Genomic DNA, 20,229 nt, shown 5'->3' on the forward strand with positions numbered 1-20,229 from the left:
TCCCACTAATGGATTGATACGCATGTGCCAATAAATCCATCATTATTGATTTAGTTGCTTGATTTTCTAAGCACTTTTATATTTTAAGTATGTTGTTGTACAATAATTTCATTTGCTCCCTCTAATGGGTTGATACGCATGTGGCAATAAATCCATCATTATTGATTTAATTGTTTGATTTTCTAAACATTATTTTTTTTTAATATGCGATTCGCTCTTTTTTTTTCCAGTGAATTTGGATGTGGTGGGTTCAATTTTTTTTATTACTGGTTGGTGTTTAATATTGGGCCCATAATTTTTTTTAAATATTAGTAGTTGTTTAAAATATGTGGGCTCATTTTTTAAATATTAGTAGTTGTTTAAAATATGTGGGCCCACATTAAAAAAAAAATATTAGTAGTTATTTCAAATATGTGGGCTCAATTTTTTTTTTTGGGCCCACAGACGGACGACGAAATGACGACCAAAGTGAGCCTAACCGGCTCTTATTAATAGTAGTAAAATCTTGTGCATGTGTTTTTATTTATTTTTATTTTATTTAAAACCATACTTTAGTATTTGGCTTCATAACTACATAGCCTAAAAACGAAAGAAAGAAACCAGTTATCAGTTTCAGCTCTTTCATTTTATGAACTGTTAAATGTAATATACTCATGATAGATAATTTATAACTTAACAAGTTCATGAGTAGCTCAAGTTGTAACACATGGTGGCTCCCTAATTATGAGAAGGATTATGTAGTTCATAAATAAAGCGAGTTGTAACTTCATTGCAACTCAGTGAACTCACTAATTAATAGAAGAAGAGTTATGAAACTCTTTAATAAATTAAAGTACTAAGAGTTAAATAATGTATTGAATCACAATAGTCTTTTATAGAAAGTGATTTGATGTCATTTCAGATACTACATTTTTAGAGTGAAATTATTTAGATTAAAGAGTGTGGTTGATATGAAAATTTACAAGACTATACAAGTAATGTTGATAGAAACCGCTAAAGCAATTGGCAGTACTAATAATCGATCCTAAAAAAAGGCATTCTTATTCCTCATAATTCTCCTTCATGAACAAGGAATATAGATCTCAAGTCTCCTCTCAAGAAGGATTGAAAGAGTAAAATAGCAAATTAAATATTCTTACATAGAGTAGAAACTCAAGGATTACACAAACATAGCTCATCAAAGTAACACACATAGCGAATTAAGAAGTAATTTTACAGAGCAATGAGAAGTCAATATCGATAATCATCATCAAAGGTCATGTAGTTGTTCCTCCTGCTTCTTGCATCTCTATCAGCCCGCTAGATCAAAACCATTACCATTAAACTAAAAACTAAAAAATGCATGAAAAAAACAAGTACCCTACACAAAATTTCCTTTCATGTTCTGTTACATTTTCTTTCTTTTTGGTCACTTTAGGACAATGTTTGGATAATTGGAGGACAGAGAAGAGGAGGGGTGGATGTAGCTTTTGGGCAGCGAGCATGAACACATTCATTTTCTTCGACTCGAAGTTTATAGATGGTTGAATTTTTTGAATATACACACGTCCTAATTATATTTATATCCATTGTCATAAAGAAAAAAAGCAACACTATATGCCGGTACTTCACGCTCACCGATTTAAAATTTTGAAGTCGGTCTCTATGAACAGGGAGATAACTTTATCGTTCCTCTAAGGTTCCCTTCGGAATGTCAGTCATTGATAATTTTGTCAACAATTAATTGTTCTCGAATGCGACCATTATATTCAAGCATGTAAATATCACAGTGTGATTAATTAATTAAAAAACTATTAAAAATGATTACCTAATCCCAATTTGGAATTTTGAAAATACAAAATGTGATACAAATATATATAGATTAAATACCTTGGCTAAAAGCCTTTCAAATGCTTGTGGTCCATGTTCTTCAATATATTTCTCTGCAGCTGTTAGGACATCATCTGGCTTACTGAAAATGTCCTTCTTCAGAGGAACATACCAAATTTTAACTTGTGGATTTCTGTAAAACGGTCTTATGAAATTCTCATAAACATAAGCTGCTCCATTGAAGTAAGGTAGAACTAGCCAGCATATTGCAGCTAGCTTTGCATAAGACCATATTGGAAACCTGTATAACATACGAACAAATATATATAGATTAAATACCTTGGCTAAAAGCCTTTCAAATGCTTGTGGTCCATGTTCTTCAATATATTAGAGTTAGAGTAAACGGTCTTATAGATTAAAGCCATTTGCACTCAGTGGCATGTTAGAGTCAAGAATTCTAACATGTAACAAGAAAATTCAATATAAAGTTAGAATGCCAAATCCAAGTTTTGAATCTACAATATAATTAAAAGCAATTTTGAGTTACATTTACCTCTATCCTAGAAGTTTACTCTTTTGTTAAGGAGATTCAACAATCTTTATAGCTCAGTCCCTAGCTACAGTTGTGCCTTTGAAATACCAACATATGCTACTAGTAGTATTTACAAAAGGAAATCTATAACAATTAATATAATGTGCCCTGATCCTCTTTTGAATATTTACTTTCTTCTTGATTACTTTTTAGCCTGTTCCAAGAATAGGCAGTATCATACTTCCTTAGTAGAAACAATTTAACTTTCAACTTCCTATTTTACTCTTAATGAAATTTTCTACAGCCACATAAATGTTTAAAACTTGTTTCAAACCACAAGTTTAGGAAGAAAAAAAAAACCACAAGTTTCAAAAAGAAAAATTTCTCTCTTAAACTTCCAGTCCTGTCAATTATTTTTTAGGTAATTTCATAGCGCATACTATATATAGAAGTTAATTTCATCCTAAAAACATAATTTATTCACCTATTTCACCATGTCATGCACATAACACATTTAGTACCATGCATTATAATTAGTAAAAAGATGATGCTTTATATATAATTGAAATGTGAAGCTTACCACTCAATGACCTTAGAGAAACTAAGTTCGAAGAGAGTAATCAAAGAATAAAGAACCCAATACGTTAGCCATTGCCTATCATCTGCACGGGACTTTGTTTCTATAGCCCTAATAGAAGCATACCTGCCAAATGATTCCCCATTAGTAAATAAAAATTAGCACACAAAAAAGTACTAAAATCAATTTAACTATTACCTAAAGCAAAATTAAAAAAATTATACACTCTCCCTATGGAGGGAAAAAAAAAAGAATTTTAACACTTACAGTGGGTAAACAAGAGAGACTAGAGGCCTGGAGGAACAGAAAATAAATGATGTCAAAAAATCTTAAATCTTTAGCATGTGAAATGACTAATAAATAAACTTTGAGTTCATTATTATTACAATACAATATGTACATGAATTAGAGAATGCTTACAAAGCAAGAACATCAATATTTTTGGCTATTACAGCAAGAACATTGTTGTCTGAACCTGAACCCATGTTTTGATACTCTCTCAAATAAGAAACAGTGGTGGGAGAAGAGGTTAGTTGTATACTACTAGAAGATGAAGTGAAAAACCTCAATTGATAGTGTAAATGCATGGACTTTTTAGTACAGAAAGGAGTCAAAAAGGTCAGTGGAAAAAAGAGTGAATTATGGTATGTACGACAAAAAAATGATTGAAAACAGTGAGTAAATTTTTTTTTGAAGCAGCATCTTATGCTTCACGAAAATCGAGGCACCGAAAAACTGGAACTTCATTTCCTCTGTGTGTGAGGATTCACGAAGTCAAATATACTTTTGGCTATTTGGGATCATATTGGTTGTGCTGATTGAATGTTGCTCTATTTCTACTTAGGTTTTTTTTTTTCCAAATGTTTTTTTCGTCTTAAAATTAATTACATTTTAATAGTCACTCTGTAATAGACAAAATTGTTATTTACTATTTTATTTAAATTATTATTTAATTATTTCTCAAAATAGTATTTTGGATCAACTAAAATTTTACATATAAAATCCTTCCTTATATTACACTCGGCCGAAAGTCAGACTTTAAGGTCTATTAACTTTATTACCTCAATTGGAATTGGAATATTTAAGTCATTCACTATATCTCTGAAATCAATTGCTATATTATTTTACTTTGAATTTAAAGTAATTTGTTTTATTCAGTAAGTAATACCGCCAGTCTGCATCAAAACATACTTCAGTTTATTTAATTTGACATAATTATGGTGACATCTACCTCAAAGGCAAAGTTACGGAATTGCAAACGCTCACGAAGAATCACAATGTCATGGATGTTTTTAAGTTTTATTGGTATGAGTAATAGCGTGCTTTCATGTATTAATTAACGAAAATAACTTTCATTTCCGATTTTATGATAGAATTCTAACTTTTGTTCTAATTTTGTTCTCTGTTTATCAGTGTAAATTCAATTATTCAGCGGGTCAGTTCTCAATTACTCATGATGCTCTTGAGGTTTTTTTTTCCTTTTGATTTTCACTCGTGGTATTAAATTAAAAGCACGAAGAGCTTTAGAAATTTTGATTGAACCTTTTGCCCTTCATTAAAAACTCTACAATAGACAAAATAGTCACTTAATAATTTTCATAATATTTAGAACTTAAAAATTCATTAAAATTTGATTATTAACATTTCTTTTTTTAAATTATGTACCTAAATTTAATTCTCATAACTATAATTACCCTTATAATAGATTTTACATTAGAGAAGACTATACTTTAGTTTATTTTCCTAGTATTTACGAATTCTCTAGGCATTGTCATTATTGTTCCCCTAAAATTTAACATTAATGTTTCAATTCCTTTTGGTTTTAGAATTCTGGCACTTTCAATTCACACAGGAAAGGTTTCATTCACTTTCAAGTTTTCCTTATTGAAACTTTGTGTAAAACGAGCACGCGTATCAAGCTCTTTTTTTAGTTAGTTTAATACATAGCTTTGAACTCCAAAAATATTTTAAAAAAACGAGTGAGCAGGAGTATTGAATTATCACTTATTTGCCGCCTTAGGTGTGTTAGTATGAAAATAACTACTGGCATAAATAGTTTGTTAGTGTAAAAAAAAAAAAAAAAAAAAAAAAAACACTAACATAAATAATTCTTAAAAATTTGTTCTCATTAAACGAGAGTAGTGCGCATACACTATACTCCCTAATATTTATAATTTGGAAATCATCTAAAATTATACTTAATTAATTTTGGTAAGAAATCCTATTTTTAACACAGCTAAATCAACTATAATTTTACCTTCTATAAACAAGAATTTCTACAATTTTATTTAAGTAATATTTTGGATACTTTACAAAAAGCAGAGGGCTTCTTCTACTTCTTTGTTTGTCTTCTTAGTTCTTATTCTGGCTTTCTTTATTTCTTTTAGTTAATAACTTTTAAGGTGATATATGAATTATACATAATTAGAGATTATTTTTTATTGATTGTTATCAGGGTCAGAACTGATGAACAAGAAATCACCTTACAATTTGTGTAGATTGTAATAGCTCATCATCAATACTTTGAGAGCTTGTATTGGCATGTTGCAGCTCATTGCAAAGTCTCAATTTACAACTTTCGGAATTCTATGACATAATAAGATAATTTGTCTATATCAATTGTTCTATTGACGTAAGTACATAGCTAAAAATCAACAATTGGCAATGAGTTATCCTCCTTGATAAAGTAAATGGATTCTAGTATAATGTTAAATGTCAAATTGGCAAAATAGAAAATTTTAAAGTAACAAGGATGAAATATTAAAAAATAAAATATATTCTAAATGGATTGTCATTTTATTTTTATTACACCTATTAACAAATGAAAACTCTCAAAAATCTTTAATATATTATTTTATTTTACTATAGAATAAACATGAATTATGAACGAAATGTTAAGCAGTAAAATTCGTCGCTAATCATGTTTAGCGATGGATTAGCAAGGAATTATCGAAAAAATATTTAACTATGAGCAATTTAGTGTCGAAATTCGTAACGAAGTCCAACTTTTCTGTAGTGTTTGCTGTCAAATGAGATATGCACTTTGATCACACGCAAAACGCATACACTAAACTAGTTTCTAAATAAGTCACTACTAGAAATAGAAGATTTTTCCACTGTTATTCAGTTGGAAATTTGTGCTAGTATAAATCACGATTTTCCCGCCTCATTCCCGCGAACCAATTCACTGGAAAAATGCATGGTGGGAAATAAGTTCCCATTGAAATGCTACGGAGCATTCTAATTTTCAGTTGAAAATACAACTATTTATATTTTTTTCACCCACATTCGATGAAAATAGCCACTGAATAATTTTTAGTAAAAAATAGTGATTTTTTAATAGTGAGTTAGATGTGCTTCGTGGGATATTGAATAGCCGAAACTAGTATCTCCAGTTAGGGACCAAAAGCATCCAAGAAGATGCAATTATAAAAAGAAAGTATACAAACTTTCCATATATTAAAATAAAGGGAAAGGGTAAAAAATATCCTTCATTACATATTTGAATTAAAAATATTTCTCCCGTTATTAAAGTTTTTAAATATATCCCTATCTTAATTAAATTTTTTAAAATAATCCGATTTTATTTTTAAATTGGTTCCATTTAAATCAGACCCAACTATATAAAAAACCTATATGGGACTAACTTATTCCTGAATCTTACATTGGAGCCACTAGGCATAGAAGCGGGTAACCTATATAATTTTTTATTTTAGTTGAGTCAGGTTTAAATAAAGCGGATTTAAAAATAAAATAGAATTATTTTGAAAATTTTTGTTAAAATAGAAATATATTTAAAAACTTTAATGATGAAAAGGTATTTTTGATCTAAATTTATAATAGAGGATATTTTTAGCTCTTTTTCTAAAGTGGAGTTATTTTTGACCCTTTTCCCTAAAGAAAAACTCCCTTCGAAATTATAAGAAGGAAGAAGAAGACACCTATTTCCTCCATAGTTTATCTTTTTGGAAGACTTCAGATCGGAAAATAGAATTCTTCAGCACCTTCACAGTAAAACAAGTTACTTTAGCTAGGATGGTTAATGATCCTTTTAATGCAAGGAGGGTGTGAATGAGGATCTCAAAATTGAGCATCCAATAACTTGGGAGAAGAGTTAAATCACTATAAGAATCAAGACAGAAGGTGCTCCTCCGTTTACTTTTACTTGTCCACTTTAAATTTTTTATGCTATTTAAAAAATAATAAATGGAGTATATAAATTATCAATGTATCCATATTAATTTATGCATATTTTTATTGGATTTGAAAAATGGTTTGAAGTGAATAATTAATATTATGGGTAAAACAGAACAAAAATATTATCTTATCTTGATATGTGAGAAATGACAAGTAAAAATAAAAATCTATTTCAAAAATAGTAGACAAGTAAAAGTGAACGGAGAGAGTAGATAAAAATTTAAATAAACTGACAGAACTCTGGTTAAAACATATTAGAAAACATCATCAACTGGCATAGAAGAGAAAATTAATATAGTAGTTGCCGGAAGATCACATCCATTATACTGTTTGCACACCTCAAATTTCTAATAGTCAGCATGTATAACAACACCATGTACACTATAAACGATTTAGAGAGTTGTATGCTTAGTCTAATTAACAATGTCATCTATAGAGTCTTAGACAGGAGCCACGATCACCTGTGTTGACAATGTCATAGGGGTCTCTGACTCTTCCAGGAGCTTGCCCTCCATGCTTTGACACTTTTTTACGATACATCGACTATTCCACGTGGTACCTGATAGCTCTCACCAACACAGGTAGCGGGTAACTCAGCCTACCAAGACTTGGGTGGATGAGATAAGAATCACCTAGCATTTGTCTCTGCTGGGATTAAAATCCTCTAGGTTTTGACACAATCTCAAGGAGTTCTAGCCTCATTATGATTTGCATAATTTCTTCCATTCTCTAATGTGGTTGGTTTGAAGCTTCTGTGCTCCAACCATCCATCACCTGTTTTACCGCATTCTTTGGGAAATAGTGATGTCTTTTTATTTCTGGAATGTTGATCCTCTGTAATGAAAAACAGCCTGTTTTAAGCTAAGTAAGCAATAGCACAATGTGCAGCTTGGTAATGTCCAACAATTATTTTGAACAATCAAGAACAATCAACCTTTTATAGCCAACAGGAATAGTTCAAGTGCCTATAGCATCCAAAACAAAGAAAGCTTACTGGTTCCTCACTCTCAACTTCCGTACCATTTTAATGATCAACTCAAATTCTTCGCCTACTCAAACTAACAAACATGAATCCTGTTACACGCTTAACAATAGTAATTTCATTTTATCATGATATAGTGAGACCTGATGAAGGAAGGCATGAGTCCGCATCTTAAATGACCCAAAAAGTGGGATTTGAGACCAAAATAACCCTTAAAAAAGTTACATAATTAACCTTTGCGCACTAATTTAGTGCGCAATAGGTCTTTAATAGAACGGCCCCAACCCTTTGTTGATTGGCCAAAAGTTTTGAAATTCACGTTTTTTCATACTTTGACCAAAGATTAGTTATGTTTCAAAATGCCGGAATATCAATATTTTATATAAAACCTGATATCTTTTTCTGCGAATAATAATATAGGCTCAATACATCAAGTATACCTATACATTTGGATCGTTGTTTTAGGGATTGTAAAGTGCCCTGAAGTAAGTTTTGTTTGTTTGGAAACTTGTTATCTTTAGGTTTAAGCATTTTATTTTATAGAGTTTTGATTAATTTAGGACGTCGCACGAGTTATTATTAAACGACAATAAAAATTAAGATAACTAATTATCATTAAGAAAATAACACAAAAAAAAAAATAATATTCACATAAAATGTACATTTTATTTACAAATACACAAACTCCATCCCCCTAGGTTTCCACATGTGGGAGCCTTTAGAATAACCTTAGGCCTAAAGCGAACCTCACCATCATCTCCATTCCCCTTCTTCCTCTTAATTTGTACATGCTTTATTGCATGATCATCCTGCGTTCCCTTCCTTGGGGACTTGTTCAAAATATGCTTCCTATGAGAGATGACGGTGGCCGAAATGTGAGCTTCAGGAGATGACTCAATCTCAGCAGGAGACGGGTCCATAGGCGCAGAAGAATGAACCTGAAATAACATATAAATAATTTAGTTTAGATTTATTTTAAACTAAACATGGAATAACATATAAATAATTAATTAATACATTATTTTATTATAAAAAATCAAACTTGTGTGTCAACCGACTCCTGAGATAGCTGGTGAGAGGGCTCCTGAGCTGGCTCCTCAGCAATCTCCTAAGCGGGCCTCGGAGCAGGAGATGTATATGGTGCCGGAGCTGGAGCTGAAACTGGAACCTAAGAAATGGAAAATTATATAATAATTAGTATAAATATTTTAATTTGTTTAAATAATTAATTTAAACACTTACATCTTGGCTATCAAACATGTCGAAGTCCTCGAATAAGTACTCGAAGTCCAGCTCTGTGCCACCCTATAGATCACGAACTGTCGGCTCACCCTGTGAATGACGAACTGACGGTTGTGTAGGCGATGGCCAGAATGTGTGATTTGAAAATAAATCCGGCTTATATATAGATATCGACGATCGCCCTTAAGTCGATAGATGCTCTAAAGTCAACGGTCGGTAAGAAGTCGACGGGATCCCCGAAGTCAACGGAGGCTGCTGGGCTGGAGCTAGAACTGGAACTGGAGCATGCTTATCAGGCTCATCTACTAGATCATCAGCCCCTCTGGCCCCACCCCCTCTATGACCAAACTCTCTGCCCCTACCACCTTGGCCACCAGCCCCTCTGCCCCTACCCTCTTGGCCAGCAGCCCCTATGGCCCCACCCTCTTTGTCACCCTCCTTCTGCCACCACCACTTCCAGCATGATCACGACCACGACCACTCGCTGCCTGATGCGGGACCTCTGAAACACGCTCGTCGCGACGTCTGAGCTCCTGTGCCTGTAGCATACCACCCTCGGCTAGCTGAACCATTTGCGCTGCATATCCCGCTATCTCGGGGGCCTCCATATGGTCCAAGCTCTCCCGGCGCATCCTCTATAAGGTCCGTAGCTTCATTTGTTTGCAAATATTAGTGATTGAATAACTTTGTAACGTAATACATGAGATGATTAATTAAGTTTAAGACTAATACAACTTACCAACGCCTCATATTGTCCTGCAAGTGCTGCATATCCTCGGCCATCTGTATGAAGCCTCGCGGGGTTGCCAATCAAGCTGCGAGTGATCCGCGTGTACCACTCCATGTACTTCTGGACCGGAGTCGCATGTCTGACCACCGCTAGTGTTCTATCCTTTGATCCCAACGCTGGACCTGGAGTTGCATAAAGGCCCGCCATGCATCAGTGACGGCCTCACGCTCGTCCTGCGAATAATGGTCGTGCTCCCAAGTAACCGCCTCAGGTATATTCTGTACATAGCCGGACTGTCATAAGATGCATTCGGGCGCGTGATCCTCAATGATATCCATATGTATCAACGGACATCGCGACCTCCACGTGTGCCTACTAGCCCTACAAAACTCCGGCAGCTGATCTAAAATCTGCTCATACGACGTCCATATAAAAGCCTGTAAAAAGAATTGAATTAGTTAACAATAAAAGACTAAAATAGTAAAAACAAATAAAATAATAACATACTAATGTTATATTAAAAAAACTTACCGTGTCCGCCGTCATACGATCTAGTTGATCCTTGAATGGGAGAACTCTGTGGTGCATATCTACATCTTAGATTACGCCTCCCGTCCATTTCCGCTCGTGTGGCACCATATCAACAATATAGTCAACCCGAGGGTCACCAGCTATGGGTTGAAAAGGTCTCATCCTAGTCCACACCCATATCTGAAAGGGTCATTAAAAAAATGTTTTATTAGCCGTCGTGTAAAAAAGCTATATTTAGAATAACTCTATAATCGGGTGCTCCATGTCTACGAGGCGCAAGTGAGTAAAGAGGGAATGCATCAACACCCGACTCTGTCCCCATATATCCACCCTCTTGAGGCGCGAAACTAGTGAGCCTAGTCAACTTCTGCCGATACGACGACATCTGCTGAGGCTCCTCAATATATAATGCGCCTCCATCTACCTATAAACCGTAAATGACCTTCACATCCTGAAGGGTGATGGTGGCCTCACCTGTGCGGAGATGAAATGTATGGGTCTCCGGTCGCCATCGCTCAATCATGGCCGTCACAAGAGCCCTATTATGCTGTACCCGACCAATAGTGACACAACGGTAGATACCGCCCTGATATAGTATATCTAAGTCGCGACGATGTGGGGGCTGAGCGTTTAGAATATCCCATGCTTGTTCCATTAACAGGGGACGGAACAAGCGACTAGCATCTACATCCGCATCCCATACTAGCTGGGACCTATGATGCTTCTGTAGATGAAGTACCTCTGGCTCGAAGGGTCCCGAATGAAGGGGGTCGGGATTCATGGAGGTGTCATATATGTTTTACGAATTTTAATTAATCATTAACATATAATATTAATTATGTAATCTTTTATCAAAAAATTATACTAAGGATGTTCAATTCTAAACTAAAGTTGTTCAATCCTAACTAAGGATGTTCAAATCTAAACTAAGGATGTTCAATCCTAAACTAAGGATGTTCAATTTCTAATTAGCATTAATCAAACAATTAACAAATAAATAAATAAAATATATACTCCCTCCGTCCCATATTACTTGCCACTTTTCCTTTTGCACGCCCCTGAAGAAATCATAAATAAAAGATGTATTTTACTATCTTACCCCTATCTCTCTTTACTAAATACATTCTAATCAAAATTGACTATTTTCAAAAACATTTATTACTAAGGGTAAGATGAGAAAGATTTAATTAATTTTATCTTGGTTTTGTAAATGAACAAGTAATTTGGACATATATTTTTAGTAATGTGGCCAAGTAATATGGGACGGAAAGGGTAAGATGGGAAAGATTTAATTAATTTTATCTTGATTTTGTAAATGAACAAGTAATTTGGACATATACCTTTAGGCCTCAATTGTTTTCATTAAGGTTAAGACGTCTGAATCTGAATGCACATCTGAATGATGAAGATGTTGTCTCTAGATCTGAGCACTGAATGATTAAGATTGTTTATTTTTCAACATCTGAATGTCCATAATATATTTATTTAAATATTATAAATATAAACTTCAAATAAAAAGTAACTAAGTATTAGAAAATAAATACAAATTTAATAAAATAAAAATATTATTTGATAAAAACTAAAACATTTATGTTCGCTAGTAATGACAGAGATGCTTTGTACTGATGGTGGGTGGGCTAGGTGAGTGGTGGTGGGTGGTGGTGGTGCCGTGGTTCTGCGTAGGGTGGGGTGTGGATGGTGGTGAGGGGGGTGGTTGGGGGAAAGATATGTGGGTGGTGGTGGTGGGGGTGGGAGGGTAGTTGTGGTGGGTAGGTGGAGGGGAGTTAGGGTGGTATTGGTAGTGAGTGGGGTAGGGGGTAGGGGTTAGGGGTGGGTGGTTGGGGGTTGGTATAGGGGTGGGGTGGGTGGTAGATAGGGGTGGGGGCTGGGTGGTGGTGATAGTTGGGTTATGGGGATGGGGGTGGGTGCGTAGTGGTGGGGGTGGTGATGGGTTGGGGTGGTGGTGAGTGGGGCGTAGGGTTAAGGGTAGTGTAGGGTTGGGGTGGGTGGTGAAGGGGTGGGGGTAGTAGACGGTTGGGTGGGTGGTGAAAGGGTTGGCGAGGTTTGAGGTGGGTGGTAGGAGTGAAGGGTGGGGTGGAGCTGGTGTTAAAAATTATTCCTACAAAGTGCCTCTTAATGATATTAAGACTTGGTTCAAGATCTTAATGAATAAGACCTATTCAGACCAAATAAGTGCTTAGATCTTAATGTAAAACAAATGCACTTAATGGCTTAAGGTCTGAACCATTCAAATTCAGACCTTCATTAAGTGCAAACAAATGAGGCCTTAGTAATGTGACCAAGTAATATGGAACAGAGGGAGTACTTCATTTACTAATTCTTAAAGAACGTGAGAAGTCAAAAGTGAACAAGTAAAAATGCACGGAGGAAAGAAATATGTGTCGGAGAATTAAAATTGAAGTGCATATGTGTATACATGAGAAGAGAATAAATATTTAACACTATAACATATGTCCACGTGAGATAAAAAAGTAGTATTGTAATGTGGCGAAGTAATATGGGACGGAGGAAGTACTTCATTTATTAATTCTTAAAGAACTTGAAAAGTCAAAAGTGAACAAGTAAAAGTTCACGGAGTAAATAAATGTGTAGGAGAATAAAAATTGAAGTGCATACATGTATACATGAAAAGAGAATAAATATTCAGTATTATAACATATATTCACATATAATAAAAAAGTAGTTAGTTAAAGTATACACTTTACGTGCCAAATGAATGAAATTTGTAAGTGGAAACTGGAAATTGTGTGTGTAGAGGTGCTTTGGTGAAACACAAGTACTGTACACGTGTTTGTCAAAAAGCCACATAAATTCGATGACCAATGAAATTTGGCCAAGTTTATGGTATACTGACACTGCTCCCAGTACAATTATAAATTGCAATGTTCGTATCCTCTTCTCGCTTATATATAATAGAGAATAAATATTCAATACTTTAAAATATGTGATAAAAAAATAGTTAGATTAAAGTATACACTTTACGTGGCAAATGAAGGAAATTTGTGAGTGTGGAAACTGGAAATTGTGTGTGTAGAAGTGCTTTAGTGAAACACAGGTACAAATACACGTGTTTGTCAAAAAGCCACAGAAATTCAATGGCCAATGAAATTTGGCCAAGTTTATGGTACAACTGACACTGCTCCTAGTACAATTATAAATTGCAGTGTTCCTACCCTCTTCTCGCTTATATATAATAGAAAAAAGTATACAAACTTTCCAATTATTAGAAAAAAAAGGGTCAAAAATACCCTTTTACTTTGGGAAAAGGACTAAAAATATTCCTCCCATTATTAAAGTTTTCAAATATACACCTGTCTTAACGAAAATTTTCAAAATAACCCGATTTCAATTTTAAATCCGACCCAACTGCATAAAAAACCAATATGGGATCAACTTGTTCCCGAGTCCTACATTTGGAGCCACTAGGCACAGGAGCGGGTAACCTATATGCTTTTTTATTTTAGTTGGGTCAAGTTTAAATGGAACGGGTTTAAAAATGAAATTGAGTTATTTTGAAAATTTTCGTTAAGACAGGGATATATTTGAAAACTTTAATGATGGAAGAGATATTTTTGACTTGAATTTATAATAGAGGATATTTTTAGCCTTTTTTCTAAAATAGGGGTATTTTTTACCCTTTTCCCCGGAGAAAAAGTCCCTCTGGAAATTATAAGAAGGAAGAAGAAGACACCTATTTCCTCCATAGTTTATTTTTTGGAAGACTTCAGATCGGAAAATAGAATTCTTCAGTACCTTCACAGTAAAACAAGCTACTTTAGCTAGGATGGTTAATGACCCTTTAATGCAAGACGGGTTTGAATGAGGAACTCAAAATTGAGTCCAATAACTTGGGAGAAGAGTTAAATCACTTTGAGAATCAAGACAGAAGGTAGATAAAAATTTAAATAAACAGACAGAACTCTGGTTAAAACATAGAAACATCATCAATTGGTATAGAACAGAAGATTAATATAGTTGTTGCTGGAAGATCACATCCATTATACAGTTTGCACACCTCAAATTTCTAATAGTCAGCATGTATAAGTGTATAACAATACCGTGTACACCATAAACGATTTAGAGAGTTGTATACTTAGTCTAATTAACAATGTCATCTATAGAGTCTTAGACAGGAGCCATGATCACCTGTGTTAACAATGTCGTAGGGGTCTGTGACTCTTCTACGAGGTTGCCCTCCATGCTTTGACACTTTTTTACGATACATCGACTATTCCACATGGTACCTGATAGCTCTCACCAACACAGGTAGCGGGTAACTCAGCCTACCAAGGCTTGGGTGGATGACATAAAAATCACCTAGCGTTCGTCTCTGCTGTGATTTAAAATCCTCTAGGTTTTGAAACTTCTCAAGGAGTCCTAGCCTCATTATGATTTGCATAATTTATTCCATTCTCTGCTGTGGTTGGTTAGAAGCTTCTGTGCTCTAACCATCCATCACCTGTTTTACCGCATTCGTTGGGAAAGAGTGATGTCTTTTTATTTCTGGAATGTTGATCCACTGTAAAGAAAAACCGCTTGTTTTAAGCTAAGTAAGCAATAGCACAATGTGCAGCTTGGTAATGTCCAACAATAATTTTGAACAAGCAAGGGCACTCAACCTTTTATAGCCAACAGGAATAGTTCAAGTGCCAAGAACATGCAAAACAAAGAAAGCTTAGTGGTTCCTCACACTCAAATTCAGTACCATTTTAATGATCAACTCAAATTCTTCACCTACTCAAACTAACAAATATGAATCCTGTTACACGCTTAACAATAGTGATTTCATTTTATCAATGATATAGTGAGACCTGATGAAGGAAGGCAATAATGCGTCAGGTTCAAAAGTGCACCTCCACTGATTTTGGCTTCAAATTAGCAAGAGCCTTATACACACATATATGTATAGTTAAATATTGACAAAAAGACTTAAGGTTCAACCTTTGATCGGTGGTGAAAGCATATTTTTTTCAGATTTAATCTTTAGACAAGGTGTCAAAACTCAAAACAAGTTCACTATAGGCAAGTATACAATTGTGCAATACGTTGCACTTCAGTTTTCATTGGATAAAAATCATACCTGATAACCAATTTGAGGCAGTGTTTGAGGAATGGGGCATCGTATTTCTACTTGTAGATGAAGACCTTGAAGTCATAATTTTGTATCTCTTCAACTTGTGTTTCCCTGATGACCATGGCTGACTCGACAACTGATTCTTTGCATGACTTTACCTCAATGGATGTTAGAGTTGGGATGTCTTCAAAGCGAGAAGGGATTGCCTCAAGATATCGACATCTTCTCAATACCAAATGTTCAAGGCAAGGAAAGGCATCATCAGAGACATTCCATTTTTCAAAACAAGGACAATCTACTACTTTCAAAACTTTGAGTTGATGGAACATGTTATTGCTCACTTCCCATTGGGCCTTTGAGAAAAAAATTGCTTCCAGCTTGAGTACCTGAAGGTTTGGAAGCATTGCAATGCTTGATTTCAGCCAATGCATGGTAAAGTTGGACAATGTCAATTTTTTGAGATTTGGCGGAAAGTTGGATGGAGAACTTGCATGAGAATCCATTTTAATACTAAGCGTCTCAAGCCGTGTTAGGCAACTCATTGCGCGAGAAGGATAAACCCAACCATCAACTGAGCATCTCAGTTTCCGAAGGTTAGGTGCTCTCAACATCAATTCCGCATCCCTCACACAACAAAAAGTTGGAGATGAAAGAGTTATCAAATTGTCGAATTTTGAGCTCTCAAGTAATTCTTCTGCAGTATTCAAAGTGAAATGGGCTTTGCTGTATATCTGCAGATGTCTTAACTTAACCATCTTCAAAAGTGTAATGGGCAATATCAATTTTCCTCCCATTGGTTTGACTATCAAAGTTTCAAGGTTCCGAAGATTCGCTATGGATGATGTGATTGACTTCTGAGAAGTTCGTGCAGCAAAAAACCTCAAGTAAACTAGCTCAGTAGGGAAAGAATCAATTACGATGAACTCCAAATTTAACACTTTTAGAAACCTGAAGTGAATTTGGGAGAATTGGGCAATTGAAAAGGAACCTTTGTTTCTACCTTCCCTGAAATGTATAGCGCCAGCAAGAGAGCAAGATGAGTTCCATTCCACAAGATCAACCACTTCAGAATAAATGGACATGCGACGTTGAAGGAGCTGCTTGTGAGAGTAAATGGAGGAAGATGTATTGACATTTTGGTCCCTGTGAATATAGGAATTTGTGACACAGTTAACTCTCAAATACAGATTACTTGATGAGTTGATCAAATAATTTAACACTAAATAGTGTATTACCGTTTCGTCCACAGTAGAAGATTCTTCTTCTTGGCTCTTTCCTTACAGAAATACAGCAACAGGTCATGAATGCGACATGTTTTGACCTTACCACCGGAACTCCATTTAGCAACCTTAACTAGATTTCTTCCAATAAGATTCTCCAAGTAGCCTTCTGCAATATCCTCCAAACTCTTGTCATGACGACTTTTTATAAATCCTCCAGAAATCCATAACCATGTCAAGATTGAAACATTGATTTCTTTGTCCTCCAAAAATACTCCAAAATAAAGGAAGCAAGGCTTTAGATGATAAGGTAAATTCTGATAACTTTGCTCTATGATGGCCTTTGAGTCGCTGAGAACGTTAGTACATAAATTCATAGCCACTTGTCTCCAGCATTTTTCATTCTTCTCCATCTTTGTTAGCATACCAGCCACCAAAACAATTGCAAGAGGCAGCCCCCTACACTTGTTTGCTATTTCTTGCCCAATGTATGAAAGGAGAACAGAGCAGCTTTCCTCACTAAATACTTTCTGTTTTAATAACTTCCAACTTTCATCATCATTAAGCATACGAAGATGAAGGGGATCACTAACAGATTTAGCATTTTCAGCGACATCACCATATTGCGTTGTCAAGATAATTCTACTTCCATTATTGGCATCATGGAAGCAAAATCTTAAATCATCCCAAACACTAGCTTCCCATACGTCATCAACAAGGATAAGATATCTTTTCGGCAATAAAATTTTGCGAAGGTGATCTGCTAATACATCAGTAGACAATTTAGCAAGAGTAGGAGACTCGCCAATGGCATCACGTAGAATGGCAAGTAACACACTCCTAAGCGAATATGCTTGGGATGCACAACATTGTGCGCGAATATCAAATCGAGAGACAACTAACTCATCAGAATAAAGTTTGTTGGCCACAGTCGTCTTGCCTAATCCTGGCATTCCAACAACTGATATAACATCTAGCTGTTTGGTTCCTCTTATTACTTGTTCTCTTAGTTTTTCCATTACATCTTCAAAACCCACAACTTCTTCAGTCATCCTTGGAGTGTTAGTCAATTCTGATGATATATGAGCCGTGGTTGTATCCAAGGTATCATGTAATACTAAGTCAAACTTAAAAAGTTTCTTTTCCTGAATCTCTGTTACCTCTCCCCTGATAAGTATAATCTCCTTTATGATGCCGAAGAGCCAACGAACAAGACACCAATCAGGAACTCCTTCTCTAATAAAAGCATCAACTATATATTCCACCTCATAAGCTTTGCCATTCAATAATGCAGCACAATGTTCGAGTCTTTCATGCTTATTGTATCTCTCTTCCGCCACATCCTTGAGAAAAGGTTGCAAGCTCTCGAGTTCCTTTTGAATAACTTGAAGTTGGTTGTTAACAAAAGAAGCATGTGAATCCGAATAACGGGTTTGGAACTCCTTCAAGTTGTTCAGAAGGAAATCAACACAACCTAGTCCATGGACCCTAGGCAGCTTAGATTGAAATGCCTTTCGGATAATGAGGAAGATCACTTCCTTGATATGCTGAATGTTCTTAGGCAAATCAAGAAATAGTGTTTGGTTCGCTTCCTCCTGCTCCTCGCTATCATATAACGAGTAAACGAGAAGTCCCACATCAACAATGACAATATCAATGTCTTGAAGATGAAATTCAAGACCTTGTATCGGCAAATGGATCAGATTTGCTCTCAAGAGTTTGAGCATCTCCACAAGGGTTTCCATTTGATGATTCAAATAATCTATCCGACTTAGACTACTGGTCGTTCGTAGCTCCTCCAAGTAGTGTATGAGAATCTCCAAAAATCCAGCTTCAATCTCAGCAACATACACATTTCGGATGTTGGAAGACAATCCTGATTGCATTGTCCATTTCAAAGCTAGTAAGACATCAATATATATTTTGCGAATGTACGGAATTAAAGGCTTAATCCTCATCCGCACGAGATAAGAAAGCAAGAAATTCACCTCACCAGGAGGCAAATCTTGATTTCTTTTATTCTCATTACCGGGCATGTGCAGCCAGGCAACCATTGCTCCATAGCTAGTCACAAATAAAACGTGAGTGAAGAAAATACGTACACATTGAGGCTCTACACACCACTTTGATAAAAAGCACACAAGACTCCTCAATAACTTCAACTCTTTTAAAACCTCCTGTATTTGTAGAGAATAGTGATCATCAATCTCTTCTAACTCGCTAAGATTATCTACAACACCATTAACGAATTTCATTACAAATTCGAAATTAGCAATTCCATTCTTTTTGTTTTGTAATGAAATTCTGGGGAAGACGGAGTATTTGGCTCTGATTTCCAACTTAGTCATCCAAACTTTGTTTTGTAACAGCGAAGTAAGGTGATCGAGATTTTGATAGACTTTTGATATATCAAATGCGGAATCTTGAAACAGAGAATGGACTTTCTGAATGACATTTAGCATGTTAGATTCATCAGTGAAGCTCTGCATGCTAAGAAAAATATCCAAGAATTTGAATTCAGTTTTTAGTAACTTAATTCGATCTTTTATAATTTCCGGCATGTATTTACCCCATTCATCTTCAATTCGCTGTAAAAAATCGAGGGGGTGATATTTTTTTGAAGACAAACATTCGCCTGAAAACATGTTTCTGAATTCTCAGAATGTGTGAACTTGAACAAGGGATAGAAGGAGAGTTAGCAGCTTGTTTGAATGGTTGTTATGTATGAAATATCCTATTGTATGGTACTGTATTATTATAAAGAACATAATGTTTAAATAGATTTTATTGTTTAATGTCAAATAAACTTATAATATTATAAAAGAAAAATAGGGTAAAAGATAAAATGAATTATCAAACATTAAGAAGAGACAAAATTGGGGGTGAGGGGGGCGGGGTGGGGGATAATATTTTTTATCGTTACATAATGATGAGCAATAAAACTCTTAAGTAAAAATCAAAATAGTCTTATACTACATAAAGCTTATCAAAATGATACAATACAATAAGTAGCAACCATTCAAACAAGCTTAAAATATGATTTTTGTCTCAACTTTTTGGTTACAATTGATGCTATTAAGTCACACAAATAAATTCAAGATTTGAATTTTATAGATTCAAGTTCCGAATTTTAGCATACATTTTATTAATTGATTACGAATCAATAATTTATTTTTATGTATACATAATTTGAGCCAAAATAATTAAATTAGAATGAACCCATATTTTATCCACTACGTTTGCAACTGTATTCAAGTTTCTTTGTTCTCTTTATCTTTATTTTCTCATTGTTTAGAATTTCTAATTAATAATGG

General features: G+C 34.8%; 2 protein-coding genes across 3 annotated transcripts; both read right to left on the minus strand.

Annotated features, from left to right (window-relative positions):
• Positions 1 to 1,020: 1,020 nt before the first annotated feature.
• Positions 1,021 to 3,510, minus strand: LOC132641544 (HVA22-like protein c). 2 transcript variants are annotated; one of them, XM_060358584.1, is made up of 5 exons: positions 3,339 to 3,510; positions 3,186 to 3,212; positions 2,922 to 3,044; positions 1,870 to 2,110; positions 1,021 to 1,288 (listed from the first exon to the last, which is right to left on the minus strand). In XM_060358584.1, the coding sequence occupies exons 1-5, from the start codon at positions 3,503 to 3,505 to the stop codon at positions 1,250 to 1,252; spliced, it is 597 nt and encodes a 198-aa protein (XP_060214567.1). In that variant the 5' UTR covers positions 3,506 to 3,510; the 3' UTR covers positions 1,021 to 1,249. The 2 variants fall into 2 exon arrangements, with proteins under 2 accessions (XP_060214567.1, XP_060214566.1); XM_060358583.1 differs by having other exon boundaries at positions 1,021 to 1,299; positions 3,339 to 3,504.
• An 11,072-nt stretch (positions 3,511 to 14,582) lies between these two features.
• Positions 14,583 to 19,610, minus strand: LOC132642724 (putative late blight resistance protein homolog R1B-23). The gene is made up of 3 exons (XM_060359783.1): positions 16,931 to 19,610; positions 15,702 to 16,838; positions 14,583 to 15,140 (listed from the first exon to the last, which is right to left on the minus strand). Exons 1-2 carry the CDS (start codon positions 19,558 to 19,560, stop codon positions 15,749 to 15,751), a joined length of 3,720 nt encoding a protein of 1,239 aa, XP_060215766.1. The 5' UTR covers positions 19,561 to 19,610; the 3' UTR covers positions 14,583 to 15,140; positions 15,702 to 15,748.
• Positions 19,611 to 20,229: the final 619 nt, after the last annotated feature.

Source organism: Lycium barbarum, chromosome 5, assembly GCF_019175385.1.
Source record: "Lycium barbarum isolate Lr01 chromosome 5, ASM1917538v2, whole genome shotgun sequence".
Taxonomy (NCBI): domain Eukaryota; kingdom Viridiplantae; phylum Streptophyta; class Magnoliopsida; order Solanales; family Solanaceae; genus Lycium; species Lycium barbarum.

Bases quoted from the DNA above. Each gene is read 5' to 3' on its own strand.
- LOC132641544 (XM_060358584.1), bottom strand. From the start codon at position 3,505: ATGCATTTACACTATCAATTGAGGTTTTTCACTTCATCTTCTAGTAGT. The intron at 3,213-3,338 runs GTAAGCATTCTC...CTGTTCCTCCAG, and splicing joins AATATTGATGTTCTTGCTTT to GCCTCTAGTCTCTCTTGTTT. The intron at 3,045-3,185 runs GTAAGTGTTAAA...ATCATTTGGCAG, and splicing joins GTCTCTCTTGTTTACCCACT to GTATGCTTCTATTAGGGCTA.
- LOC132642724 (XM_060359783.1), bottom strand. From the start codon at position 19,560: ATGTTTTCAGGCGAATGTTTGTCTTCAAAAAAATATCACCCCCTCGAT. The intron at 16,839-16,930 runs GTAATACACTAT...CTATATTCACAG, and splicing joins CTTCTACTGTGGACGAAACG to GGACCAAAATGTCAATACAT.